At 46.9% G+C, this 27,268-nt stretch overlaps 5 protein-coding genes across 10 annotated transcripts; 3 read left to right on the forward strand and 2 right to left on the reverse strand.

Annotated features, from left to right (window-relative positions):
• Positions 1-337: 337 nt before the first annotated feature.
• On the reverse strand, positions 338-3,023 carry LOC112887935. The gene is made up of 2 exons (XM_025954229.1): positions 1,449-3,023; positions 338-740 (listed from the first exon to the last, which is right to left on the reverse strand). Exon 1 carries the CDS (start codon positions 2,608-2,610, stop codon positions 1,495-1,497), a length of 1,116 nt encoding a protein of 371 aa, XP_025810014.1. The 5' UTR covers positions 2,611-3,023; the 3' UTR covers positions 338-740; positions 1,449-1,494.
• A 4,431-nt stretch (positions 3,024-7,454) lies between these two features.
• LOC112886936 (protein IQ-DOMAIN 1-like) lies at positions 7,455-12,276 on the reverse strand. 3 transcript variants are annotated; one of them, XM_025952976.1, is made up of 7 exons: positions 12,132-12,276; positions 11,428-11,549; positions 10,438-10,662; positions 9,875-10,102; positions 9,152-9,265; positions 8,075-8,582; positions 7,455-7,874 (listed from the first exon to the last, which is right to left on the reverse strand). In XM_025952976.1, the coding sequence occupies exons 2-7, from the start codon at positions 11,509-11,511 to the stop codon at positions 7,714-7,716; spliced, it is 1,320 nt and encodes a 439-aa protein (XP_025808761.1). In that variant the 5' UTR covers positions 11,512-11,549; positions 12,132-12,276; the 3' UTR covers positions 7,455-7,713. The 3 variants fall into 3 exon arrangements, with proteins under 3 accessions (XP_025808761.1, XP_025808763.1, XP_025808762.1); XM_025952978.1 differs by lacking the exon at positions 10,438-10,662; XM_025952977.1 differs by lacking the exon at positions 12,132-12,276 and having other exon boundaries at positions 7,714-7,868; positions 11,428-11,511.
• Positions 12,277-15,975: 3,699 nt separating this feature from the next.
• LOC112884576 (probable LRR receptor-like serine/threonine-protein kinase At3g47570) lies at positions 15,976-20,054 on the forward strand. Its single transcript, XM_025949992.1, has 2 exons — positions 15,976-19,409; positions 19,508-20,054. The coding sequence occupies exons 1-2, from the start codon at positions 16,583-16,585 to the stop codon at positions 19,861-19,863; spliced, it is 3,183 nt and encodes a 1,060-aa protein (XP_025805777.1). The 5' UTR covers positions 15,976-16,582; the 3' UTR covers positions 19,864-20,054.
• A 144-nt stretch (positions 20,055-20,198) lies between these two features.
• Positions 20,199-24,529, forward strand: LOC112884575 (LRR receptor-like serine/threonine-protein kinase EFR). Of its 4 annotated transcripts, none has more exons than XM_025949989.1 (3): positions 20,199-20,355; positions 20,798-23,868; positions 23,980-24,529. In XM_025949989.1, the coding sequence occupies exons 2-3, from the start codon at positions 20,991-20,993 to the stop codon at positions 24,357-24,359; spliced, it is 3,258 nt and encodes a 1,085-aa protein (XP_025805774.1). In that variant the 5' UTR covers positions 20,199-20,355; positions 20,798-20,990; the 3' UTR covers positions 24,360-24,529. The 4 variants fall into 4 exon arrangements, with proteins under 4 accessions (XP_025805774.1, XP_025805773.1, XP_025805775.1 ...); XM_025949988.1 differs by having other exon boundaries at positions 20,201-20,713; XM_025949990.1 differs by having other exon boundaries at positions 20,201-20,440.
• An 88-nt stretch (positions 24,530-24,617) lies between these two features.
• LOC112884577 (39S ribosomal protein L41-A, mitochondrial-like) lies at positions 24,618-27,134 on the forward strand. The gene is made up of 4 exons (XM_025949993.1): positions 24,618-24,831; positions 24,917-25,114; positions 26,284-26,348; positions 26,772-27,134. The coding sequence occupies exons 2-4, from the start codon at positions 24,967-24,969 to the stop codon at positions 26,859-26,861; spliced, it is 303 nt and encodes a 100-aa protein (XP_025805778.1). The 5' UTR covers positions 24,618-24,831; positions 24,917-24,966; the 3' UTR covers positions 26,862-27,134.
• Positions 27,135-27,268: the final 134 nt, after the last annotated feature.

Genomic DNA, 27,268 nt, shown 5'->3' on the forward strand with positions numbered 1-27,268 from the left:
TAACTAACTAAAGATTTAAGATTTGTGTGCTTCCGAGTAGATATAACTAACGGGAGATTTAAAATTTGTCGCAACAGATAAGAATTCAGAACTCCTGGATGCATCCAACGTAAAAAATGATACTTTGAGTGTAATGGGTTGCCTAATGCTTCCTTGATTTAGTTGTTTTGTCAGTATTGGCATTGCACTTTTTAATCTTCAGGCTCTAAAAAAGGGCATGCAAAGACAGGTGTGAAGATGTAAGACCTTAACGACATAGTGACAGATGACTTGAAAAGCAAGCCTATGACTTCAAAGGCAAGCCAATGGTGCCATGGCACAAATGATACATTTTGAGAAGGCGTGATATTGACATATGTATATATATATATATATGTAACAGATACTACAAACCATCACTGCATGTATCCACAGCTCTTTACCATGCTAATACACAGGATGATCATGCTAACTACAACCTATGACGTACCAACAACTTCACCCTCATCATCTGCCACCACGCAGTTCACACTGGGAAAAAAAAGAAACAAGACGCACAAAAGAAAAATACTCACAAGAGGCAGCAGGGGCCCTTTCGCCACCAACACCACCATCATACTCTCTGTCTCCGAAGCGTGGCAACATCTTTTGCCAAAGAGCAACAGCAGGAACAAAGCAAAGTCTGGTGCTGGTTGCTCCTATCTGAAGAATTCCAAAGGGAATGGATGGATCAGCTTACGCTTGTTCATCACATCACAACCCTGCAGGAGAAATAGAGAATTTTCATCAAATTCAATTCTTCAATAGAATCCATGAGTGTCACCAGGACAGAGAAGGGGGAAGTATTTACAACAGCGAGCATGATCTTGCAATCTTCTGCATATTAACAGAATTACAACAGTCCCTTGTTCTTTTACCAGGTAGCACTTCCAATTTTTTCATGTAGGTATTATGAAAATATCTGTTTAGGTATTGTCAAAATTCGATATTGATAAAATAGTCAATGACCCAGTGATTCTCAATTCTATCCAAAAACAAATATAAAGCCGCCTTGGCTGTGAGCATTCAAACCTGTGAATGCTGAGGCCGGAATTATCCTTAATCTAAAAAAATAAAGTGGCCTATTTCGAATCAAATGCAACCTAATATGACATGCCCACTGGATACAATTAAACTATTACTTTTGCAAATTAACAGCTGCAAGTTTGTGAATGGAAAGGTGGTAACAATGTTCAATTGTCTTACTAGGTGAGGTAATAATCATAATAACATAGTCAGTTGCACATGGTTTCACAATGCTATGCGGAAAGAACTATAAACCCAGAAGTTTTGAATCAAATAGAATCTAATATGAAATGCCCACTGATTATGATCAATTCCTTATTCTTGCTCTATGTTTCTGATGCAGCCTAAAGAAACTTGGCACACTAGAAACTGAAACAATGGGGCAGCAAGAAATATTTGATTACCTCGGTGCTTTGACTGCTTTCAGCTCTGCAAACAGACACAGCAAGCCTAATCACGCAGGATGACGGAGTCGGCGATCTTCATCAGCGGCCCAAGGCACTCGGGCGCGAATTTGCGCGCAAACATGTGCGAGTAGGTGCCGTTGGACTTCCTCAGATCCCTGATGAGCTCCCCGGACACCTCCTCCGGCTGGTAGGTGTGCGGATGGCCGTCGAAGGAATCAGTCCAGTTGACCCTGGTGAGCGTGAACTTGGTGGATCCGCCGGGGTCCTGCATGTCCAGCAGCGTCGGGAAGTAGTGCTCCTCCGGGTAGCACGAGTACTTCCTCTTGACGAGGCAGGGCAGCTTGAACTTGTTCCAGAGCCTCCGGTCCCTGACCACCATGACGGCGTGCCTCCTGGTGAGCACGAAGAACTGGGAGCCCACGCGGAAGCTGTCGTATGGCACCTCCGGGAGCATGACGTCGTCGCCGCGGGCGTAGTAGCGGTCGTGCAGCGTGGGCTCGGCGTCTAGGATCTCGATGAAGCTGCGGTGGCGGCCCTTGGGTCCGGCAATGTCGCTGGTGAGCGTGCGGTACAGGGCCGGGAACGGGTGGAGCGGGACGCAGGACTGGGACAGCAGCGCGAAGAAGTGGTTGGCCGGGTCGTCGAGCAGCGCGTTGGCGAGGAGGCGGCGCGCGGCGGAGATGAGCGTGGCGGAGGCGCGCTGGGTGGCCTTGCCGGGGATGATCCGGCCCCGGAAGGAGGGCGTCGGGGGCAGGGTGAGCGCCGACGCGGGGTCGGCGTGGACGTAGACGTTGAGGAGGCCGTGGTGTCCCGCGAAGAACTTCTCCCAGAGCGGGGCGAAGACGAGGTCGGAGTTGGTGAGGAAGAGGAACGCCACCTTGGGCTGCTGCTTCCTCTTCTTCCGGAAGCCACTGCCGGCGCCGAAGAAGGAGGTGGTTTTGGCGCCGGCGGCGGTGTCGGCGGGCTTGGGCGAGGCGGGCGCGGCGGAGAGGAGGACGGCGCGGCGGAAGAGCGCGAGGTCCTCGGTCTCGTCGGCGTCCGGGATGGTCGGGAGCGTCCGCGGCGGGATGAGGCGCGGCGCGAGGAGGAAGACGGCCGGGATGGAGAGCAGCAGCAGGAGCGACAGCACGTACGGCGAGGCGGCGTACGGCGACGCCATCTCTCAGCCACCCGCCCGGAAGCGCAGCGATCCCCGGACCCCGATCAACCGGCAAGAACCAAGGGAGTGGAAGGAACGCTCAATCCCGGACAAAAAAAACCAAAAATAAAGGAAAAAATCCCCGCGATTCAGGAGGGGTTTCTGTCCCTGCGGGGATCGGATCCCGCCGCGACGGCGCCCGCGGGCATTAATCGGAGGAAGCCGGGGGTGGTAAATTTGGGAACTTGCGGAGCAGGGCAGGATCAAGAACGGAAGGAGAAGCGGGAGCCAGACCGCGGCAGGCGCGCGGTGGAGCGGAGGAGGAAATGGCGAGGCGTGCGGCGGATCCGGCGCAGCCCGGCGGGCCAATCGCGCGGCTGGGGCGGCGGGGGCGGGAGGAGTGGAGAAGAAGGAGCGGAGCAGGGGTTGGGGAAAGAGAGGGGAGTGAGGGCGCTGCCTTTATGGGAGGGCTAATCCCCCAGATTAATAATTTCTTAATTGGATGATGGCCGTTGAATTAGGCCGCAAAATAATTTTCCATTTCGACACATGCCAAAATTGAAATGGTTTCATCACAAATCCCCTAAAAGAACACATCCCTGGTGTTTCATTCCAAATATGCTCACATGTGTGTTTTGAATTTTTATCAACCACTTGGGGACGGTCGTTTACATCCAAACCAAATGATTTGAATTTGTATCCTCTTTTTTCTTTTTGGAAGAAGAATACTTGAACCTGTACCTTTGATCACTTGTTTCATCAGAAACCTTTTATCATCACTTTATGCAAGTGATGTTTTAGGAGGTGGACACTGTAGGAAGGAACAACTTGTTGATAGATCTCGGTTCGACATGCTATCACAAGACGTATAAAAAAAAGCATAGCAGTATGGAATTATTTTCAAAGACGAATCCTTTCATACTGTTTCCAATTTTGATTGATTATAAAAGGTAATTTGTAACTTTAAAGTTTTCCGAAAAGGGACTGATGACGCGCAGGCAAAAGATGGACTAGGAGAAGCGTGCACACGGAGCATTGTTCCGTTGTATCAAAGCTGCTTGGGACCTCGGAGGGCCTCGTTTGTTTCCCTCCGGACTCCCTAACTGAAGTTCAGTTCCTTAGAAGGCTGGACACTGATTAAAAATATTAAATATAGATTAATTATAAAATTAAATTCGCGAGACGAATTTGGTGAATCTAATTAGTTCATAATTTGGCAATGCTGTGCTCAGTAATATATGCTAATAATGATTATATATATGCTAATAATAAATTAATTAGATTTAATAAGCTCGTCTTATGAATTAATATGCATTTATGCAATTACGTAGCTCATATTTAATTAGTATCCGAATATCCGATGTAATATGTTCACCTAGCTTCGGGGGCCTCTCGGGCGTCTGATCACTCAACCAAGATCAAGATCGTCGGCTGTTGCCCATCATCAATTTAATTAATTGCTAATGGTTTCATCAGCTCACACCCGTTTTCCTTTTCTGATACTTGATGTTGGTGAGCGCGAGGCTGACACGTGGGCCCGCCCGCGCCTGCCGTCGGCAGCGCCGGGGCATGCGGCTGCCTGCTCTCGACAATTTCTGACCGGAATTCCTTTTTCTATTCAGCGGGGGAAATGAATAATAAATCAGGGAGCTCACAACTTTTTCTATTCAGTGCTGCTGCTATAGTTTTTATATGTATAATAATGAGTTGTAAATACCAGAGGCGTCAACGTCGCGTGTGACTCAGCGGATTAGGCAGCGTACGTGGCGCCTGTCCCGCCTACACACCACACCTGCTGCAATCGATCGCCAAGGGAAATGGAATCCATCAATCTCCCTGCGTGCCTCGTGTGCGTACGGCTACAAAAATCCACAAAGAACGGTGAGGCTGTGCCTTAAACTTTTTGCTCTTGTTTCTGTTTTGACAAGAATTTGCCTTTTGATTTTCCTTTCAAAAACATAATTCTGTTTTCAAGACCCCTACCTTCCCTTCCATTTTCGGAACAAAGGATGAAGAAAAGAAGTGGAGGGAAAAAATCGGAAGAAATAAGAAGAGAAGGAAGATGAGCCTCCATTTTTATTTGGCACGTACTTACACGGAGCCGAGAAAAAAGTTGCTTTTCTTTCCGATTTCTAAAAGAAGTAAAGGATTATTACTAGGATTGTCCGGTCCCCTGAGTCGCTTCTTGCAGGGGAGGGACGACGATCTATATTCAATTCAACGCTTCTAATTTGTATCAAATAGCTAATATGATAGGATTAAAAATTATTAGTCCGGAGATCTATAATATATTTCTCTCTCTCTCTGCGCGTCACCTTGTCCGTGATAATCCATCCACTGCTGCTCTGCTAGTGTGCTGCTAGTGCAGGAAGAGTAATCTGTAATCCATCCACAGACCAGAAGCATCGGCTCGCCCACTCAGCACGCAGCAGAGCTGGGGGCCAGTGCTCTGCTGCCTGCCTCCTCGTCGTCGTCTTCCTCCTCCTGCTGCCTCTCAGGATAAGCTGACAGCTTTCCTTCATCGAGCCCAGTCGTCTCAGTCCCTGCACCCATTTCAGTGCTGCCATGAGGGCATGGCATGGGATTGGGATGATGGGATCCGATCGACCTCCTCAGATCATTCATCGAGGTATACGATTAACCACCTTTTCGTCTGTGCCACCTTGGATCCAAGACGCACAATGTCAGGGAAGCAGCAGATGGAAAACGTGCAGAGTGAATCTGCTTTGCGAATTCGAGCATTGGTTTCAAGAGATTCTCTACGGTTGCATGGCACCAAAAAAAACTTCGCATCATATGCGGTGCCCTTTCACCATCTTGGGAAAAAACAAGTCATTCATTTGAGTCTCTTGCTTGCTTTTCATGAAGGAAAAGAAAAAAAAATCCGCTAACCGTCTCAACTGTGAAGTGGATCGACTCAACCTAGAGCAATTCCACGAGATTCTCTATATTTTTCATCATTATTAGAAATAGACATTTTGATGGAAAAATAAATACTTTCTAATAACTTTTTTAGATGGTTATCTAAATATGATCATCCTCTATTCCGTATTTTTCGCTAGTCAATGATAGATAAACCTTATTTCTCACTAGCTTCGAGATATTCTCTAAGCCGGCAAGTGCAGGTAGGTCAGCCCAGCTTGTTCCTGGCGTATGCTGCATGTAGGTACGGTCCTGTCAGGCCAGGAACCAAACACGGCGATCTAAGGGTCTGTTTGGATTCACCCCCAAATGGTAAAATGGCAAATGGTAAAATTTTTGCTCCTATCACATCAGATGTTTGGACGCTAATTAGAAGTATTAAATATAGTTTAATTAAAAAACTAATTATATAGATGAGGACTAAATGATGAGACGAATCTATTAAGCCTAATTAATCCATAATTAGCAAAATTACGGTAGCATTTGCCCTTTTGCACTTTGGGGTGTTTGGATCCAAAAGTGCAAAAAAAGTGCAAAAGAGCAAAAGTTTTGCACTTTCTCTTTCTCTTTCCCATTCATCCGAACAGGCCCTAAACCGGAGAGAAATCCACAAAAAACTATATTGTCGCTCTAGTATGATTCACTCATTCATCTGCGGTCAACTGGTCAACACTCACGCATGCTAAGCACATTAGCTTCTGTTTCCCCCGTGTTGTCTGGAAGAAAATCAGTGACAATTATCTGAATCTTTCGGCTCACAACAAGATGATCATCAGGCTGCTGGTCGACCGAACCACTATTGCAACGAGAAGAAGAAAAAGCAAAGCGTGCGGAATGATTGTTCCAAAATGTCTCGATACGAGATCGAGTTTTCTTTGGACAATATTCTTTTCTTTTTCGAACAAAATTGGACAGTATTGTGATACAGGCAAAGCTAGCCCTATCGACAAAATAAGCTAAAACATCGGACTTTTTTTTTGTAAAAAAAGTGTTTCATTCTGATTCCTGTGAGTAAAACCAGCCGTGTAAAGTGAAAAAATGATTACCAAACCACACTTCACATCGTATCTGGTGCGCCTTCAGCATCAGAGTATGAGATTACGTGGGCATTTCCCCTCTCATGCAGTGCAAGGCTACATACATGTTCAAAAATCCTTGGCAAAAAGTGCACTAGGACGAGTTTGGTTGGGCGATGTGGACATTTATGTGTCATGGGCCCACGTGTCTGCTGAACAAATATTGGATGATGCCGGGAACATTACCTGTGGTGTGGACCTGTCCAAGTCCAGCTTAGCTTGCATTTCCATAGCACCTAGTTATTGGCTGATCTGCCCCTTCTCCTCCGTGTTATCCTCCTCCTCCTCCTACATTGACTTTCCAGCGACCACTAAACCAAAAGGGAATCTTGGCAGCAATTTAGTCTCACTTAAAAAGATCATGGCAGCCAATTAATTAATTAATTAATTAATTATGGTAATCAATATTTTTTATGCTAGCTAGCATATATGCTTTCACACGGCTTGAACAGATGCATGCAACACATAGGGTCAGCACAGCAGAGCCCAGACACCTGCACGGTCAAAGAGATAAGCAGGTTCCTAGCAGGTGGCACACAAGGAGGCCTCACCTTTCTGTTGGGGCCCTGCAAAGAAGGGCCGGCCGCTCTGGTCTGCATGATTGCTCTTGAAGGTCCATCATATCGACCTGCTTTGCAAACGCACTAACACAATGCACCACTTTATCATACAGAATACACAGGCGTGGAACAATTTGGGGACACATTGTCCTTGTATGAAATCTTGTGTGCCCCATCAGGAAGAATCTGGATGGACTTTACATGATGGAGGAAGCTTGGGGAAAGGAATAGGCAATGAGAACATGTAGCACTGTACAATATCCATGCCACCAACCACCACTTGTGCTGAAAGACTACAACAACATCATGACATTTAGAACGATGGTTTTCGAATTTTTCATACGCCGAGCAATCTGAAAGGAGCATACACAGCGGTCGACGATGTACATCACTCTAAGACAGCGCTAACAATCTCGGACAATTGTAGAATACAACATGGCACCAGTTCAGTGTTCAGATGCTGGATTTGTTTTTCAGTTTTATGTACACAAAGTCACAAACACAACAGCACGCATGACAAAGGGGCATATCACCAATGGTCTGAATGAAATGGAAGTGGTTTGGTCTCAGGCTTGTGCCTCGACTGGCTTCACGGTTGTGCTAGAAGGCTTCGGCTGCTCTCTTGATTCAGATTTGGAGGGTCCTTTCACTGCATTCTTCGATCTCATGGCCTGGGTGGTCTGGCTACTGTTGGCAGGGCGCTTTCCTACACCCCCATTGGCTGTTGCTGCACAAGTGGCAAACATCAATTACTTTTAAAGCTTCAACTGCTGATGTCTTGCTCAAGCGCAGGTCAACATATCGACCCAAATATGTAGCTACAACTTATTGCAGGACATAAAACTTCTTGAGTTCTGGTACAAACAGTTTTCTGAAGGAGTGTTTAGGAAATGTGATGGCAATAACATACAGAGACAGATGATTTACCATTGTTAGGAAGGGATAATTGCTTCTTCGCTGGTGCATTGACTTGTGCTGGCCTTTCTTTTGGATTGCTCGTGGATCGGGAAGCCAATTTCGAAGGTTGAGAGCTGACTTCATCAGTGATTTCGTCTGATGGCTTCTCTTTTATCTTGGATGACTCCAAAGAAGCAGTTGGTTGCACACTTGCAGACTGCCCCGATGAAGAGCCACTTACATCAGAATGTGACTTCTTGTCGCCTGTGCCTTTCTTCTGCCGCGATCCATTTGATTGTGTGGTTGAAACAGGTACTTTTCCTTTTGGTTTGTTCAGAGCTTTAGCCTTGTCTTCCTCAGCCGGTTTGTCATCACCAACTGTGACACTTTCTTTGGCATTACTGTCAAGTAACCTGTTCTCCCATGGGCGTGCAGCCATCCACCTCTCTAACCAGTTCCGCCCCCACTGATTCTCATCCCCTGCAAGTCCTTGGTCTTGGAGGCTCGCTACTTTCTGTTTCCTCGAACCTGTTTGCCACTGCCAGAGGAAAACACGAATTAGCAAACGTAGTGCATTATGACTGCCATTTTTCTGCCAGTGAAGAGAACAGTGAGCTCAGACCCAAGAAGGAAAGAACAGCAAGTTCTTTCTCTAGATAAAAAGGATAGGCCACAAAGGAAACTGAAGTGTGACCTTTTCATGTTTGTCAAGCTGGTGCACTAGTCTAAGTGCCCAGCAACCAGAATCCCTTTAACCTGGTGAACCCAGAATACCTATCAAGGTCACCAGTAGAACATTCAAAACAGTCTACCCACAGCCATTTGCTAATTTTGATGAAGACCAAGGTGCTATTCCCACGGTCTAGCCTCCCTCTTGTGGAAATCAAATATGCAATATTGAATACGACAGCAGAATGACTATTCAGCCAAGTCATGCAATGAGATCCACACACCCACAAGACAAAAGTAAAAAATATCCTTGTTGATTGCAAGTCTGTAACAATACACTCTGCAGAGCTTTATCCTAGATATATCTTGGTCTTTCAAGCATCGACGCAAAGCTAATCATTCACAAATTTCCGATAGAACAGTATTATTTGAAATTACCTGATGGGTTAAAGCATACGCCATCGCCCTTTCCCGCTTAGCCGCAGCTTCTTGCCTTTTTAATGCCTTAGCTTTCATTTCTTCTACTGAACCTATACCACCACACCAGTCTTCCTGCATATCACCAATAGACAATAAGTTTTTCAACAACGAACATTTACTTGAATAAACATAACCCGGATTGTTCATTGCTCAGGGGAAATTGGCAAAAGGTCAGTAAACACAATAAATTATTCAAGTCATGCTTGATTAAACACACAAATACTTGAATGTTGCCTAAGATGTAGTTGGTTCTGTTACCATTATTTTCAACTAAGGTAGGGGATAGCTGATTTTTTTGTGCATGCCTTTACAGATCGAGCTTGAGCTTCTTAGTTTCTTAAACTATTGGCAGCATATGCTCTCAGAAACAGAAAAATGTCAACAGTTTACATGGAACTGTCTGGATCATGCCAACAATACAACCTGGTCATTGAATGACAACATGGATGATCTTATAGAGTTATAGTGAAACCAGAACAGAACTGGCTATTGGTTTCTCTTTTCCTTGATGATAAATCACTGCCCAGGTCTGATTTATGCAACCAGGCATATACAGATTAAGTCATTTAGTAGGGATATGTTCAACTTTTAATTGGCATGATATATATCCTAAGCAAGTGATGATATGAATGATTACATGACAGTATGACAGCACATATCTAAAGGAATGCTGTTTCTCACCTCAATATCTCGAACATGGTCCTCATGAACATTCTTTTCAGGATGTTTCTTTTGGGTCCCTTGGCTTTCTAAAGAAACACGGACTCGTCTTGCTCTCACACGAGCTTGAGCTCTCACCAGCGCTTGCATGCACTGAAGTGTTTCTGCTGCTTGCTTTCTTACTGCATGACCTCTTACAAGTGCCTGGAGTCTAACTAGTCCTTTTAACGCCCGTAAAGCACGTCTAGCCTGGTAAATATTAACATGCAAGAATATCAGCCTACTTTTGTGCTGTACACTACTAATAATGAACAAAATGACAAAAAAAACATGACTTTTAAATCTTTCCATATGTCTATTTGATTGGTTAGCAGTAGCCTTATCTTAAAAAGTGAGGGACCAACCATAACATTATCTCATCTAAGCCCTTATAGAGTTCACAACAGTTTATGTTTTTTTTTATAGTTTTGCTCAACCAGAACCTGAGTTGGAAAGCTAGACTTCTTTGCATAACAGAATGCAATATGTTCTACATTTTTCATAGTTTTGGTAAAAATGTGAAAATTAAACTATTCTTATAATACCAGGAACGCTCGAAAGGCGGACTGAATAACTATAGCAGCCTGATACTCCTTTGTACCACGTTCAGTCTGAGAAACTTGAAAAGATGTGCTTGGTGAGGAAGTGGAATTTGATATTGTCTCTATGTTTGCTTCAGCAGCTTGTACTCTGAGTTCTTCAGCTGCAAGAGCACCTTCTGTATCTACAGAATGATCCTGTTTGTGCAGCAACTGGGCACCAGAGCTCCTCTACAATTTTCAGAAAATATAATCTTGAAGCAACATAGTCGATCAACCATAATTAAAAAAGAAGAGCAAAGAATGACTAACAGAATTATGTGCAGCATAGTGTCAGTGAGGATGGGAAGTGGTGAGAAATTTGGATGTGGCAGCCAAAAATACAGCAGTGCAATTCTGTCAACGTCAGCATAGAACATCTTGGGTTGATCTATGCTTGATCCTTTAGGTGTTGCTCATTTCATGGAACGGATGTGAATAAGTAATAGAAAGAAAAGATACAGAACCAGACTATGGTATCCACTTGATGAACCAGCTAACTGTTTGAGTAAATTGAGTTTAATCATATCAGCATAACAATTAGGAATAAATATAAACTAGAGTGTTTCAAATTGAATGGTGCAACTGAGTAGTTGGGCCAGCTCTGTTTTTTTTTTCTGTCATATATTGGATAAGAGGATGGAAGAATTACCAGTCTTGACAACATCAACACATTATCAGAAATGAAGACACATATGCAACATCAACGCATGGCATGTGCTGTGATGGCCTTGAAGAATGCTAGAATATACTTGACCTACTGCTCAAAAATGTAAAAATATAGTGGGACAACAACCAGTATTGGATATCAGAACTTCAGAAGACAAGGACATGTCAACAATAAAAGTGGTTCCAACTTCAGATAGTTCTGGTAAAACATCTGCGTTAAGATAAGTAAAGTATCCCATGGGAACGCGGCCTAAATCTCAAACTACAGACAGCTGCACAGTGACTTACCCCGACGCTGCTTTCAGCATTTCGCCCCTTTTCATGCTTTCTTAGCCCAACAAGTGATTTTATCCACTTAGCTGAAATCCCCATGATAGCCCTTTTTTTCCTGTGAGCTCAACAGCTAGCACCTGCAAAATTGTTGCGCAATGTAAGTGACCTTGCCGAACACACATCAATTGTTGCTCCAATAGCCAGAAGCAAATGCGCAAGTTGAAATTCGTCCTAATCTAAATACCGAAGATAGCATGGAAAAGCACGGTCAGCTAACAAATATACAGTCTTGCAAACGTCATGAACTTCTGGTGGAAAAAAAAGGGAGCCAACATTGCAAACCAACCGATACCCAAATCTCCAAACCTGAACTTTTGCAGTAAGGTAGACACAGAGAGAAAAATCGCAGCTACAGAACCCGTATATTCAGAACGCTCGCGCAAACGAGCAAAATTCCGCGGAATCGAAGGGGAGGCAGAATCTCGGGCGAAATGCGAGCTAAATTCACAAACAGGACCACGGATCGGGAAGCCTGAGGCAAGCCCGAGCCCGAGCCAACCCAACCGCGGATCACAGCGGCAGTAACCGCCGCCCAAGAGCAACAAAAGCAAGCATCCTATGCTCAGCAATCCGCAATCCCATCGAACTCACACCGCCTGCGCTCCAAGAAACTCCTCAGCTCGCACCGAAGCAAAACGAATCGGGAGGAGGAGCTCAACCTGAGCGGAATGCGTAGGGCCGCGGCGAGCGAGGCGTCACCGTCGCCGCCGGCCCGACCAGCCGACCGCTGCCTCCACTCCCCCTCGCTTTCGCCTCCGCTTTGGATTGATTGAGCTCCAACTCCGGCCTTTTGGATTGTACTTCGCGACGAATTTCTTTCGGGGTACAAAACAAAAGCTGTTGCAGGTGGCAGAACCGCTTTTACGGAACGGTCCCCGTCGTCCTTTTCTTTTGCACGGGCGGGTTATTCTAAGAATATTTTGACGCAGTCTCTGCCGATAAGGGGGTTTTATGAAAAAATGCACCATCCCGTGGCTCGTGGGATCGATCCGGGCCGCGGAGATTGGATCCAACGGTTCTCGTGGACCCCAGGTTTTGGATTGCATTAGTAATCGCGATCCGAACGGGAAAAGTTCACTTTATTCCCTCGATGATTCATTTTATCTATTTAACCCTCTAAATAAAATTTAAACATAATTTACTTCCTAAACTATTTCAGTTGGTCTAATCTATCTCCTAATAAGATTTTTATCTTTTATTTCTCCGCATACAAATAGAATTTGAACTTGAAATTTTAAATGTAACTTAAAATATAATGCCTTATGCTAGAAAAATACATTATAGTTTTTATAAATATTTTTTTATGCAGAATTGTATTTTTTGATAAATTTTGTGTTAAAAATTTTCAACTTATAAAAATAATTATGAAAAATTCTTAATATATATTTTTAATACAGGGCATCATATTCTCTGTCCACTCATAAAATTTGAACTTAAACTCAATTTATACGAGAACAAAAAAGAAAAATAGCATTAGGCGGTAGATTGTGCTAATTCATAATATTGAGGAGTAAATTAAATTTAAAATTTTCTCATAGGTTAAGCGGATAAAGTGAATAGTTGAAGTGAGTAAAATGAACTTTTTTCCATCCGAATGGGGATCTGTTTTGAAGGGAAATATTTACGGAGGGTTTTTTGGGAAACTTTCCCTGCACGGGTTTATCCTTCTCGCGATCCTGGCCGCCTATGCTGGATCCAACGGCTGCAGGAGGCCCAAGTCATTTCTTATTGAACTCCCTGCCGAGTTTTTCTTCGTGAGTCCTCCGTCGGCGAGCGAAACCCCTCGTTTCGCCGCGGCGGAGGTCACCGCCTCTCGCCGGACGGCGACCGCCTCCTCCGCCGCGGCGAGATGACGACCCGAATCACTTGCTCTGTTCCTGCGCCGTTTCCTTACGCACGTGTCACTCTTTTGATGCGTGGGAGGAGCCTCCCCGCTCTGCGGCCTCTTCGCTGTGGACGGTGACCGCGGCGGCGGCGGCAGCGGCGAGGGGCCAGCTTCCGGGCATTGTATCCGCTGCGCACGAGCGCTCGTTGCTCAGATGCGCATATTAAATATCACGCGTCCATCTCTCATCCAACGGTGGGTTACGCTTTTTCGTTTTAGCCCTCCCGCACACAGGGACCGAACCAAAACTCTGGGGCTTCTCGTCTCCCGCGAAGCATGTGGGCGAGCAGGCGCGGCGCGGCGGCGGCCCAGCGGCCGCGGCGCGGCCGCGGCCGAGCAACGGCGCGACACGGCGGCGGCCCAGCAACGGCGTGGCGGCGGCCGAGCAACGGCGCGGCGGCGGCCGAGCAACGGCGCGGCCGCGGCCGAGCAAGCAGGGCCGCGGCCGAGCAAGCAGGGCCGCGGCCGCTCGAGTCTGCTAGCCGCGCCACGCCCTCCCCTTGCAGACCGCCCCTGATGCCCAGTGCCGCCGCCTAGCAACAGAGCCGCCGCCGCCCGCCGTCCGCCCCGCCGACCGCCCGCCGCGCGCGTCCGCCGTCGGCGCCGTCCGCTCGCGTTCGCCCCCCGCCGGCCGCGCCGACTGCCCGCCGCGCCGTCCGCCGTCCGCGCCGTCCGCTTGCGCTCGCGCCCCGCCGGCCGCGCCGACCGCCCGCCGTCCGCTCGCGCTCGGCCCCCCACCGTCGCCCGCCGTCCGCCCCGCCGTCCGCCGTCCGCCCGCCGCGCCGTCCGCCCGCCCTCCCCCACCGTCCGCCGCGCCGTCCGCCGTCCGCCCGCCGCCCCGTCTACCCGCCCCCCCCCCCCCCCCCCCGCCGGCGCGCCGCTCTTTCCGCAGCCGCGCAGTCCGCCCGCCGCCCCCCCGCCGTCCGCCCGGCGCGCCGTGCCGCTCGCGCTCGCCCGCCGCCGGCGCGCCGCTCGCCCGCCGGCGCCGCGCCTGCTCGCCCGCCGCCGCGCCTGCTCGCCCACATGCTTCGCGGGAGACGAGAAGCCCCAGAGTTTTGGTTCGGTCCCTGTGTGCGGGAGGGCTAAAACGAAAAAGCGTAACCCACCGTTGGATAAGAGATGGACATGTGATATTTAATATGCGCATCTGAGCAACGAGCCCTCGTGCGCAGCGGATACAATGCCCAGCTTCCGTGGTTCTTCGGCCACGCGGGTTTTCTCTTTGAACGTGGCGCCAGTCTTCCTTTCTGGCCCGGCAACCTGCACCCACCACCCGGTGAGTGCCCCCCGCCGCCCCCTCCCTGTCCCAGTGTCCCTGACACAGTAACCCCAGAACCTTTGCAATTCACTGGAGAAAATGCAGGCCTGAATCTGACCACAATCAGGGGCTGAAGTGCTCTATTTGAAAAACACACGCACACATTTGTACGGTGTGTTTGGCTGTTTGCAACTGAAGATTATGTCCCAGCAGTAGGGTCTGCGACGATTCCTTTCCAGGAATTTTCCTGCGTGAGTAGTTCGATCACATGGTAATATGAATATGATATCAGGCTATCAGTTGAACATAAAGACAGCGGGGGCACGTTTAGAAAATGACATTTGGTGCTGACACGATCTGCGTGCTCGAAGCCTGTCTGCACAGGCTGTTTCCTTAGTTTTGCTTGGCACGACAGATAATCTATGCTATCCTGTATGAATAGAAATTTAGTTTTGACTTTGGTTAGATGAGTCTGAAACCACACACCAAGGCTATCTGCTTTTACTTTGTTTAGAATTGGATGGGAGTGCATCTCATAATGCCGGCAAATAATACGGGGAAACAGAAAACACTTTCTGTCGGAGTCCAAAGAGGGCTCCTGCCTCTTAGTTGAGTAGGTAATAAGGACCACATGAGAACACAGTTGATTTGGGGTGGGGTGGGTGGGGGTGGGGTTCCAACTAACCCATGTTTTTGCTTCTTTGCTAAGTGGGAACAAGGACATGACCATACTTTTCAAGTTTCACTGGGTGCTTCCAACGTGTACATGACATGTTCTGGTACATTGTTGGCTACTTTATTGCTGTTGCTCATGCAATCTTTTCTTTTGTGTACAAAATCAAAGAATAGTGGTGGTCATAGGTAAGCGCATCATCAAGATATCATGACGAATAAGGCCTTTGACTGTTGGATGATTGTTGTTTGAAACTAAGAGCATATTCTTTCTTACCACATCATTTTGTAAGGCTCCAAAAATCACATCTGTTGGCAATGGTGTGTACTGATGGGAGCCTTGCTCGCCGCCTTAGGTTTTTAAAAGAACACAATTCTGTTCTCACTTGCCTGTTATGTTTACAGCCTACTCGTGCTGATTGGTTGTAGTTGGGTGATCGGTAGGTTTGGTCAAATATTTCAATTTAGTTGCAAGTTTCAAAATTTCTTTTCCATGTATAGAAAAAAGGAATAAAGCAGGAATGAGCCAATATGCAGTTTGATTGGTTATACACCGTGTAATCATTATCAAACCAAATTTTCAATACTTAGTCTCAGCTGACCATTGCATGCCTTCCTTGTAGCGAAAATTAGCATCCTCCTCCTGGTTATCCCCTTTTTAAGAGGGGAAAAAAAACTTAGCTGGCTTGCAGCTAATTTGCCTGCATCGTGAGAGAACACGGAGCCTTTTCGTGTTGTATAAATCTTTGTCAAGATTCAAATAAGGCTGCCCTAAAAAAAAGATTCAAATTAGGCCATAGCTGGTAGCTACTTCTCCTCTGCCCGTGCGCCCTCCCCCCTCGTCACGCCGCCGCATCGCCTGGCCGCCTGACTCCCGTCCGGCCGCCGTCCCGTAGCAGCGTCGCCCTTCCCGGCCGCCTGCTACGTCCGCGCCGCGCCCTACCGCACTGCCGCGCGCCTTGCTCGCGCCGCCGCCCGGTACTCGCGCCGCTTCAGGTCGCGCGCCGCCGCTGCCAGGGAGCCACGCCGCCTCTCCACCAGGAAGCCGCGCCGCCCCCGCGAGGAAGCCGCCTCCCCCCGTCCGATTGACTGCGCCATGACGTCCTCCACGACTTCCTCGGCCATGTATTAGTTCTCTAAAGGACATCAGTTTCACACCTCCTGAAAGCTACAGTAGGAATAGCAAATTTGGAACGACTAACCTAGCTCTAGTCGAATTCCACTCTATTTATATCACCTTAAGTCCTTAATTGTCACACAAAAGCCTCAAACACAAAGTTGAATAGCAAGCAACCATGGGCGGCAGTAGCAAGAGGCATGGCCTCTTTGGAATTGTGAGTTCCAGATACATGCTCATCACCAGTTGTCTCATTTATGCTGTTCATGTCCTTCCTATGTGCATAGCTCATCCTTCTGATGAGCAAGCACTGCTTGCATTCAAGGCCGGAATCTCTGGTGATCCGAATGGAGTGCTTGCCGCATGGACACCCTCCAATGGCAGGTTGAATGCCACGGATAGTATGTGCCGGTGGAGCGGTGTGTCATGCCGCTCCCAACGGCACCCTGGCCGTGTCACAGCACTGGAGCTCATGTCATCTAACCTGACGGGTGTAATCAGCCCAAGCCTGTCCAACCTCCCCTTCCTCCACACACTCAACCTCTCTAGCAACCGCCTCTCTGGCAGCATCCCCTCGGAGCTTGGCCTTCTGCGGCGCCTCCAAGTCATCAGCCTCGGAGGGAATTTCCTCACTGGTGAGATACCAACATCTCTCACCAATTGTGCCCGTCTCACCCATTTGGAGTTGCAACGGAATGGGTTGCATGGTGAGATCCCAGTGAACTTGAGCTACTGCAGGGAGCTCCGGGTTTTCAATGTCAGTGTGAACACCTTGTCGGGTGGTATTCCTCCATCCTTTGGGTCACTGTCGAAGCTTGAGTTCTTTGGGCTTCATCGTAGCAACCTCACCGGCGGCATTCCCCCGTCGTTGTGTAACCTCTCATCACTCCTGGTATTTGACGCCAGTGAGAATTTTAATTTGGGTGGTAGCATACCAGACATGCTAGTGAGACTAACCAAACTGAACTTTCTGAGGCTAGCTTCTGCTGGCCTTGGAGGCAAAATCCCAACCTCGCTGTTTAACATATCATCCCTTAGGGTACTTGACTTGGGAAACAATGATCTATCTGGTGTGCTGCCTGATGACATTGGTTCCACTCTACGACGAATTGAATTCCTTTCTTTGTACAACTGCGGGCTCAAAGGGCGCATCCCGCCGTCAATAGGCAACATGACAGGACTGTATCTGATCCAGCTTCACATTAACAGACTGCAGGGTAGTGTGCCACCTGACATTGGCAGGCTGAAGGATCTTAAGGTGCTGAACCTGGAGTCTAACCAGCTTGAGGACAAATGGGACAGGGACTGGCCTCTGATACAAGCACTAGGGAATTGCAGTAGGCTGTTTGGGCTGAGCCTTTCTAGTAACAGGTTTCAAGGTGTGCTTCCCCCTTCTCTTCTCAACCTCACCATTGGCATACAACAAATCTTAATGAATGGAAACAGGATAAGTGGTTCGATGCCCCAAGAGATTGGCAGATTCAGTAAACTCCGTGTTCTTGCGCTCGCTGACAATGCCTTGACTGGTACCATTCCAGACACCATTGGTGGTCTTTGCAACATGACTGGGCTAGATGTCTCTGGCAACAACTTATCTGGAGAGATCCCACCTATGCTTGTTGCAAACCTTACTCAACTTTATTTCCTGGATCTGTCACAGAACAAATTGCATGGAAGCATACCCGAGAGCCTTGGAACTATGAGAAATATTGCAATCCTAGACTTGTCGTACAATCAGTTTAGTGGCATGATACCAAAACAGGTTCTCAGTCTCTCCTCTCTAACCCTGTTCCTTAACCTGTCTCGCAACATCTTCTCAGGTCCAATACCTTCAGAAGTAGGTAGATTGACCAGCCTTGGGATTTTGGACTTGTCAAACAATAGGCTCTCAGGAGAGATACCACAGGCGCTCTCGCAATGCCAAGCGATGGAGCACTTATTTCTGCAGGGAAATCAGCTTGTTGGTAGGATTCCCCAATCACTCAGCTCCCTGAAAGGGCTTGAATACTTGGACATGTCACAGAATAACTTGTCCGGTTCAGTCCCTGATTTCTTATCGACATTGCAGTACTTGCGTTACCTAAACCTGTCCTACAACCAGTTTGATGGACCAGTGCCGACAAAAGGAGTATTCAATGATTCAAGAAACTTCTTTGCTGCTGGGAACAGAGTTTGTGGTGGTGTTTCAGAGTTGCAGCTGCCGAAATGTTCTGGTACTGATAACTCTGGTAAGAGGTTATACAAATCAAGAACTGTACTGATCCTGATTATTACCATAGGATCTTTCTTGGCCCTAATCCTCATCACATGCACGTTTGTGATGTATGCAAAGCGACTGAATCAGCAGCTTGTGCAGAGTAACGAGACATCTCATGTGCCAAAGTTGATAGAGCAGCACTGGAAATTGTCCTATGCTGAACTGCACAGGTCTACCGATGGGTTTTCTGTAGCTAATCTCATTGGTGTTGGAAGCTTTGGCTCAGTGTACAGAGGAACACTAGGTAATGAAGGGCAGGAAGTCGCAATAAAAGTACTGAACCTCCTACAGCATGGCGCTGAGCGGAGTTTCCTAGCTGAATGTGAGGCGCTGAGAAGTATCCGACACCGCAATCTAGTAAAGGTCATCACAGCCTGTTCAACCATGGATCACAGTGGGAATGATTTTAAAGCTTTGGTGTATGAGTTCATGCCTAACAGAGACCTGGACAAATGGCTTCGTCCATTCATTGGGGATAGTGAGAGTTCCTCTCGGACACTAACCATGGGTGAAAGAGTGAGCATTGCCCTCGACGTTGCTGAGGCTCTTGACTATCTCCACCACCATGGCCATGTACCAATTGTCCACTGTGATCTGAAACCGAGCAATGTCCTTCTCGACAACGACATGGTTGCCCATGTAGGAGACTTTGGTCTGTCACGTTTTGTTCAGGGAGCAAACAGCAACTCATTCCAAAACACTAGTAGTACAGCTGGAATCAAGGGTACCATTGGATACATTCCTCCAGGTAACTAGGGGCTCTGAATTTGTTCTACAATTTCTCAGTAACACATAAATCACATGACATCATGCCATTTGTTGATCTTTACGCCATTAATATTTCAGAGTATGGAATGGGTGGTGAAATTTCGGTGGAAGGCGATGTCTACAGCTACGGGATTCTCCTTCTCGAGATGTTCACTGCGAAGCGGCCAACCGACCCTTTGTTTCAGGGAGGCCAAAGCATCCGCAGCTATGTTGCAGCAGCTTACCCTGGGAGAGTCATGGAAGCTGCTGATCCAACGCTTGTTCATCACAATGAGAATAACATGGATGATGGAAGTTTAGAGGAGTGCATGCTGTCAGTGTTCCGAGTCGCATTGCGATGCACGGAGCAATCACCGAGAGCAAGGCTGATCACTAGAGATGCCATCAGAGAGCTAATTGCTGTGAGGGATGAGATTAGAGAAGGTAGCTACTAGCTAGCTGCATGTATACCTGCTCAAATTGTTGTACAACACATTTACATTGTCTTGGGTGCTATGCTTTAGTAGGCATGTCTGTGGAATGATGAAAGCATAGCCTGAGCAAAAGAGAGCATATGCACCAGAAATAATTAATCAGAATTTCTTGATCTGCACAAATATAGTGTGAACATTATGCTGTTCAGTTTGAGAGTGACCTTGTGTAAAAGTCTAAAAGGGTGGTTGACAATTGCAATCGGTATTTAATCAGTGTGTCAAGGGGACAAGAAACGGATGGTTTTGGTAGGCGCGACGTGGCGTGCGCCTGATAAGTGACGTGATGAAGCGGATGGAGCTGAAAGCAGCCGCCTTACCCTGGCTGGAGGCGGCGACGGATCCCATGCCCCTCTTCACATCGACGACGCCCCAGCTGCCACCCCCGTGGAGGTGGCTGCCGGACCTCAGCAGGTTCCGGCGGCGGCGCTTGGCTACCGAGCGGAAACACGACGGGTACGCCAGCACTACCAGCCGGTCCCTCGCTCCCTTGCTCGCCGCCACAGCACCCAAGCGGCAGAGCAGGTTGCCCGTGTGTCCGGTAACCCACTAGTTTGATTCAGAAATTCTTCTCGATCGTCGATTGTTTCCTGCTAGATATTTTCACTTTGTGTTTCAATTTCGTTGTTCTTCAACCTGAGCTCCTCTTTCTCGATCACGGTACTTTCTTTTTCTTTTTTGGCGTTTTTCTCGGTAGAAAAAAAAAGTTCTAGCAATGGAATACAGACAGACAAGTAGTGATGGTAACAACGCAAGGACCATGACTTGGTGCAGATGGGCCTGCTTCTGGTTCCAATTCTGACTTGTGTCGTTGGTCAGTTACAGTTACCAACATTAATCAACAAAGCAATATTTTTTGTATTCAAGTGTGGATTACTCTTCTTCCTCGTTTGTGCAGGACCAGGTCACCAGTGACGCAGACGCCACTGACCCAGCTATCTATTGCTGTTGAGCGTTGAACTCCGCCGACATCGAGATAGCGATTCCATTCACGCCACATGTAGCTCTGTGTATATAATATAACACAGCACAAGATTTTTGGAAGTTTTAACAACTCTGATGGTGCAGTTCGAGGATCAGGGAGACAGGGCATGCCTGAACATCACGCAAGAATGGAGGGAGCAAGAACTTGGCAAATCATCACATGTCCATTCGCCACGGCCAGCAAACCCATGAGCATACTACCTTTACTCCTCGTTGGTATTCTTCTGAGCACTGATCATACCACACATGTTGCTCCCACCTCTTCCCCACCTGCGGCGCAGATCGCCATGGATGAGCACGCTCTGCTCTCCTTCAGGGCTCTCGTCACCCGCGATCCTCATAGGGTGCTCATCTCATGGACTGCTGGCAATGGACGCACTGCTGCCAATACGACCACCGGCGTCTGCAGCTGGAGAGGCGTGGGTTGCCACTCCCGTCGGCACCCTGACCGTGTCACCTCGCTGGAGCTGTGGTCCTCCAACCTGACCGGTACCATCTCCCCATTCCTCTCTAACCTGACATTCCTCCGCACGCTCAACCTCTCGCACAACTCCTTCTCGGGCAGTATCCCATGGGAGCTTGGCTTTCTACCTCACCTCTTGTACCTGGATCTGCGGCACAACTCCTTTCAAGGCATGATCCCAGGCTCCCTTGCTCGTGCCTCCAAGCTCCAGATATTGCAGCTGGAGTACAACAGTCTTGTGGGGACGATCCCGGCCAACCTGAGCAATCTGCAGGAGCTGGAGGTCTTGGATGTTGGCTCAAACCAGCTGTCCGGTAGAATCCCACCGTCACTCGGTTCACTCTCCAAGCTCACATACCTGGGGTTGTACTTGAACAATTTATCAGGAGGCGTTCCGGCATCTCTCGGTAATCTCTCATCGCTTGTGGATTTATTTGCAGACACTAACAAGCTCAGTGGCCAAATACCAGACTCCTTGGGACGGTTGACGAAGCTCAAGTCTCTTGATTTAGCTTACAACCAGCTGAGTGGCACCATCCCAGCAAGCCTATTTAACATCTCATCAGTTGCTACGTTTGAATTGTCCGGCAATAATGCTCTTTCAGGTGTCCTCCCTTTTGATATAGGTGTCACTCTCCCAAATCTGCGAAATCTGATCCTGAATGACTGCCAGTTGAGTGGTCGAATTCCACGCTCCATAGGGAACGCATCGCTGCTCAGATATGTACAACTTGATGACAATGAGCTTGAAGGAACTGTGCCATTGGAAGTAGGCAATCTGAGGGATCTTGAGGTGTTAACACTGGGAAACAATCAACTGGCTGATGAATGGGGAAGTGATTGGGAGTTGATGGCCTCACTTTCCAACTGTAGTAAGCTTTTTTCTCTTTCTCTTGATTCTAACAACTTCCAAGGCGTGTTGCCACCTTCTATCGTCAATCTCTCCAACACGATGCAAAAGCTTCATCTAGCGCACAACAAATTCCATGGATCAATTTCTTCAGATATTTGGAAACTTTCGAATCTTGCTATACTTAGTCTCCGAGGTAACTTCTTAAGTGGTAGCATACCACCAAGAATTGGGGACCTTTACAAGTTAGGGGCTTTAGACTTGTCCCAAAACAACATTTCTGGGGAAATTCCACCTACGCTGGGTAACCTAACAGGCCTTTCCATGCTTTACCTCTTCCAGAACAACTTACAGGGATCTATACCCACAAGCTTAGGGAACTTGCAAAACATTGCTAGTTTCGTCTTGTCATTTAACCAGCTTAATGGCACAATACCGGTTGAAGTCATTAGCCTCTCCTCTTTAACCAGTTATCTTGGTCTGTCATACAACTTTCTCTCTGGTCAAATCCCATCAGAGGTAGGCAAATTGACGAATCTGGTATTACTGGACCTATCAGTAAATAAACTAACTGGAGATATTCCAAGGGCATTAGGCAAATGCGTCGAGCTTGTACAGCTTCAATTGAATGACAACCTTCTTCAAGGTGTCATTCCACAGTCCTTGAGTGGTTTGCAAGGAATACAAGAACTAAACTTCGCTGGCAACAACTTATCTGGCTCTGTTCCGGTATTTTTTGGTGATTGGCCAGACCTGGTGTATCTGAATATGTCCTACAATAATTTTGAAGGCTCTGTTCCAGTAAAAGGTGTCTTCAGTAATGCAAGTGCATTCTTCATAGATGGTAATAAGGTCTGTGGGGGTATTCCAAGTTTACAGCTGCCCCAATGTCCCGTGAAAAGTGTGGAGAAGAAGAGACCGAGGAGAGTAGTGCTTATAGGCATTGCTGCTGGTGCTATGTCTCTGCTTATCATTCTTCTCATATGCGGTCTTCTCATACAGATCATGAGGCAGAGGCAAAAGGTCCCAAATCTTCCTTTATCGGAAGATCAACATTGGCACGTCTCATTTGAGGAGATACAGAAAGCAACGAATCAGTTCTCCCCAAGTAATCTCATAGGCATGGGAAGCTTTGGGTCAGTTTATAGAGGAACCCTGAGCCCAGATGCACAGCAAGTTGCAATCAAGGTCATTGATCTTCGGCAACATGGAGCTGAGCAGAGTTTCTTGGCTGAGTGCCGTGCCCTGAGGAGCATTCGGCATCGGAATCTTGTCAAGGTGGTCACTGCATGCTCGAGTATTGACCACCAGGGTAACGATTTCAAAGCATTGGTCTATGAGTTCATGCCGAACGGGGACCTTGACAAGTGGCTGCACCGGAATTTTGCAACACAAGACGAGACACCTAAAACCAGGAGGAGGCTAACCATGTCCCAGAGGGTGAGCATTGCGCTCGATGTCGCTGAGGCTCTTGACTACCTGCACAATCATGGTCAGGTGCCCATTGCCCACTGTGATCTGAAACCAAGCAATGTTCTTCTCGATAATGATATGGTTGCGCACGTGGCGGACTTTGGGCTGGCACGGTTCATTCGTAAGGCTGTGAGGAACTCAACAGAAGAAAGCAGTACCTCGATTGGAATCAAGGGTACCATTGGATACATCCCTCCAGGTGCTTCAAGATCTAGTGCTTTATATATTGGCAGTTTCCCTGTGATGTTCCTAACCAAATTAAAGGTTCTTAAGTACACTATCTAACGATTTATTTTCTTATAACCTGCAGAGTACGGAATGGATGGCAATGTTTCCAGCCAAGGTGATGTATACTGCTACGGGGTTCTTCTGCTCGAGTTGTTCACTGGAAAGCGACCTACAGATGGTTCATTCCAGGGAGGCCAAACTCTCCAAAGCTATGTTGCAGCCTGCTATCCTGACAAGATAATGGAGATAGTTGACCCAACTCTACTGCCTCTGCAGAACGGATGTTTGAGCAAAGGGGACATTTCTAGCGACGATCTTGATGCTGAGAAGCTGCAAGAGTGCATGGCACCGATCTTTCAAGTTGGTTTGCAATGCTCCCAGGAATCCTCCAGAGCAAGAATGAATATCAGGAGTGCCATCAGAGAACTTGAGGCGGTCAGGGATGTCCTGCTGGTTTGCTGAATGACTTAGGAGACTGGCTGGAGTGTTTCAGCAACGTAAACACACACAAAATGACAAAAAAATTGACTGTATGAATCAGTTTTTTTTTGGTATGTATGTGTTAGTTTGATTGTTGCATATGAAAGTCTACACAAATACTGAAGATTACAAATGGATCAGGTTTCAGACAAGTTTTGAATTAAATATTCAAAAAAATAAGGCATATAAATGACACTCATTATATAATCTAGACAAAGGTGAGTTAATTAGACATTACAACCTCATCACAAGTACTTATAGGAAAAACAAAAAAAAAAGACCCAAAATCAAACCGTGGGCTGTTCTCTCCCATGGTGGGCTGCGTTGGGCCTTTCTGGGCTGTCCGATAGGTGACTTTCCCTGTCCCGGAAAAACCCTACAACGCGACAGCGCCGCCGCCCTTCGTCGCTGCCGGCCTGCCGCCTCCCAGGCTCCGCTGCCCTCCGTTGATCCGGTACGCCCCCCTTCTCCTCCTCCTCGAGCCGCCCTCGTTGATCTCCTCCACGTCGCGCTGATTTTTCGCCCCTGGGCTTCTGCAGGAACCTGCGGGGAAGGCGGTGGGGTTGTCCGCTCGTGGCGGTGTTTGAGGATGCCGCTGGGGTTGATGCTGAGCTCGCTGGGGCGGGCGATGCGGCGGAAGCGGCTGTCCTCGCTCGACATCCTCTCCTCCAAGCGGGCGCCCCGGGATTACTACAAGGGCAAGAACTGCAAGCCCACCGGGTTCCACACCCGCAAAGGTAGCATTACCATTCGCTGCAGCTCCAGCTGTTCCCGCATTCCCTGTCGTTTGGTCTGCGTTTTACTGCAATTCGTCAATCCGTCTTAGCATACTACTTAAGGTAGTGATCATTGATCTACTGGAATGAGAATTCGCAGGATAACGAACTACTTTCAGTGTAATTTGACATGGCGGCTAAAATTAGATGAAAACTAAATTGGTGGCGGTTGTCCTCACTGTTTCTTCATTTGAGTAATTCTGTTTCCGATAAATTAAACATTAAGAAATTTCTTCAGGACCATCATGTACGAATGGGACAAGTAGCAATGCTCGGTTGTAACTAATGTATTGATTAATATGCAATGGTGCAAGATAACTAGAGAGAGACCCATATTTATGGGACCATGTTTTTTAGAGTGTAACACAGATTGTATGCATCCCCCCCCCCTTCTCACTCAGGCTTGGATTTTAGCGCTCTATGGTCATCGATCATGGACATCTTGTATCGCATTGCATGTTCATTTTACATTGTACAAAACAATGCTATATAACACAAATGTTTTTTTCGTAATATTTATTCAAACGCCTAGTAGGCAATAAAAATGATAGCAAATAATCTAGCGTCAAATTCAACTTCTGATTAGACAGTACAAGATTATGCTACATGTTTGCAATTGAATTAGTGCCTGACAAACATAAGGCTTTGTGCTGAAAAAAAAATAATGTCAGCTGAAACTTAGTATTGTTTTGAGCTAAGTGAACTGGAGATGATATGCATTAAAAAAAGGGGAATCAGCAAAATATTCTCCATTTTTTATAGTTGAATCATGTTTTTCAAGTTCATTCTTCATCCATCAACACCTGGTTAGATATCTCCTGTTTCTTTATATGTAGATCGATATATGTGATGTATGGTCTCATAGATGGCAATGCCATTGCTCATTGAGCCTAGATCTTCCATAGTTTGTAACCACCATACTGTAGTTGTAGAGATCCTGTAAGTTATCCTTTCAAACACATTCTTGATTTTACTTGATTAAGTCAACATCTTCATTCGTTTCCATATTATAATAGTTTTATATAGTCACATAATTTTTAGTTCCATTTGATCCTTTCTGATTTGCATGAATAAAGAATTTTACTTGAGTTCTTTTGTATACTATCTTAAAAGGTTACGTGCTTTTGCAGGTGGATATGTGATAGTTGATGAGAAATTGCCAAGATTTGTAGTCCCTGACTTGACTGATTTCAAGGTAATTGGCATAATACTTTTTGATTCACACTTTACAGACTTAGCTAGCATGTATAAATTAAACATGAAGCATCAAAATGATCTTCACTCCACAATTTAGTTGACTGGACAAATTTGGATCACCAATGGCCCAATGTAGCTGGAAAAATGTGAATCTGTGAAAATAGGTAGCACCAAAGAAAAGAAAATAATGATAACACAAACTCAATCCACACAAAATAGAGATTTCCAAAATTGTGAGTTGGTGTTATGAAATTTATTACTGTAGCAAAGTTGAGTTCAGTACTAGGAAGGAAACTACCTGGAAATGGATAACATTCACATGAATCGTCTCATGTGGCAAATATGAATTGAGGCACAATCTTTTCCTGCATGTTCTTATCAATTATGGCTTATAATAAATGTGTTATGCGAATAATTGCAGCTCAAGCCATATGTATCACAATGCGCCAGGGACCTCACAGCGTCCACGGCATCTTCTACTTCAGCAGAGACTACTGAAAACAAGAGCTGATCTTTATGCAACTGCTCTAGTGTTTGCCTACATTTTGAGAGAATGTAGTCCAGTTTTTGTTTTCCTGGAGTGTGCCCATGTTCAGAGGTTGTAGCATCAGCTGCCTAGCTACAAATGGACATTTCAGATAGCTTTCATGTAAGGGCAAACCTTATGGGATAGCATAAGTTACCATGAAGTTTCTGGTCTTAGATGTACCTCGTACAGAGCATACATTGTTCCTGTTTGTAATTTTGATTTTCTGAAATAAAAAGTATTTAAGTCAAGGGACCATTTCTTATGACAAGAACGATGCTGCAAAGCTGCAAAGATAGTGCATGGAGGTGATCCTCCAAGTTGGTTGGGAATGTTCCCAGAAATCCTCCAGAGCAAGAATGCATGTCAGCAATGCCATCAGTAAGCTTGAG

This window comes from Panicum hallii, chromosome 3 (genome assembly GCF_002211085.1).
Source record: "Panicum hallii strain FIL2 chromosome 3, PHallii_v3.1, whole genome shotgun sequence".
Classification (NCBI taxonomy): domain Eukaryota; kingdom Viridiplantae; phylum Streptophyta; class Magnoliopsida; order Poales; family Poaceae; genus Panicum; species Panicum hallii.

Bases quoted from the DNA above. Each gene is read 5' to 3' on its own strand.
- LOC112887935 (XM_025954229.1), bottom strand. From the start codon at position 2,610: ATGGCGTCGCCGTACGCCGCCTCGCCGTACGTGCTGTCGCTCCTGCTG.
- LOC112886936 (XM_025952976.1), bottom strand. From the start codon at position 11,511: ATGGGGATTTCAGCTAAGTGGATAAAATCACTTGTTGGGCTAAGAAAG. The intron at 10,103-10,437 runs GTATTATAAGAA...AATATTTACCAG, and splicing joins CCGCCTTTCGAGCGTTCCTG to GCTAGACGTGCTTTACGGGC. The intron at 8,583-9,151 runs GTAATTTCAAAT...TTCCTCTGGCAG, and splicing joins CGTATGCTTTAACCCATCAG to TGGCAAACAGGTTCGAGGAA.
- LOC112884576 (XM_025949992.1), top strand. From the start codon at position 16,583: ATGGGCGGCAGTAGCAAGAGGCATGGCCTCTTTGGAATTGTGAGTTCC. The intron at 19,410-19,507 runs GTAACTAGGGGC...TTAATATTTCAG, and splicing joins CATTGGATACATTCCTCCAG to AGTATGGAATGGGTGGTGAA.
- LOC112884575 (XM_025949989.1), top strand. From the start codon at position 20,991: ATGCCTGAACATCACGCAAGAATGGAGGGAGCAAGAACTTGGCAAATC. The intron at 23,869-23,979 runs GTGCTTCAAGAT...TATAACCTGCAG, and splicing joins CATTGGATACATCCCTCCAG to AGTACGGAATGGATGGCAAT.
- LOC112884577 (XM_025949993.1), top strand. From the start codon at position 24,967: ATGCCGCTGGGGTTGATGCTGAGCTCGCTGGGGCGGGCGATGCGGCGG. The intron at 25,115-26,283 runs GTAGCATTACCA...GTGCTTTTGCAG, and splicing joins CGGGTTCCACACCCGCAAAG to GTGGATATGTGATAGTTGAT. The intron at 26,349-26,771 runs GTAATTGGCATA...GAATAATTGCAG, and splicing joins CTGACTTGACTGATTTCAAG to CTCAAGCCATATGTATCACA.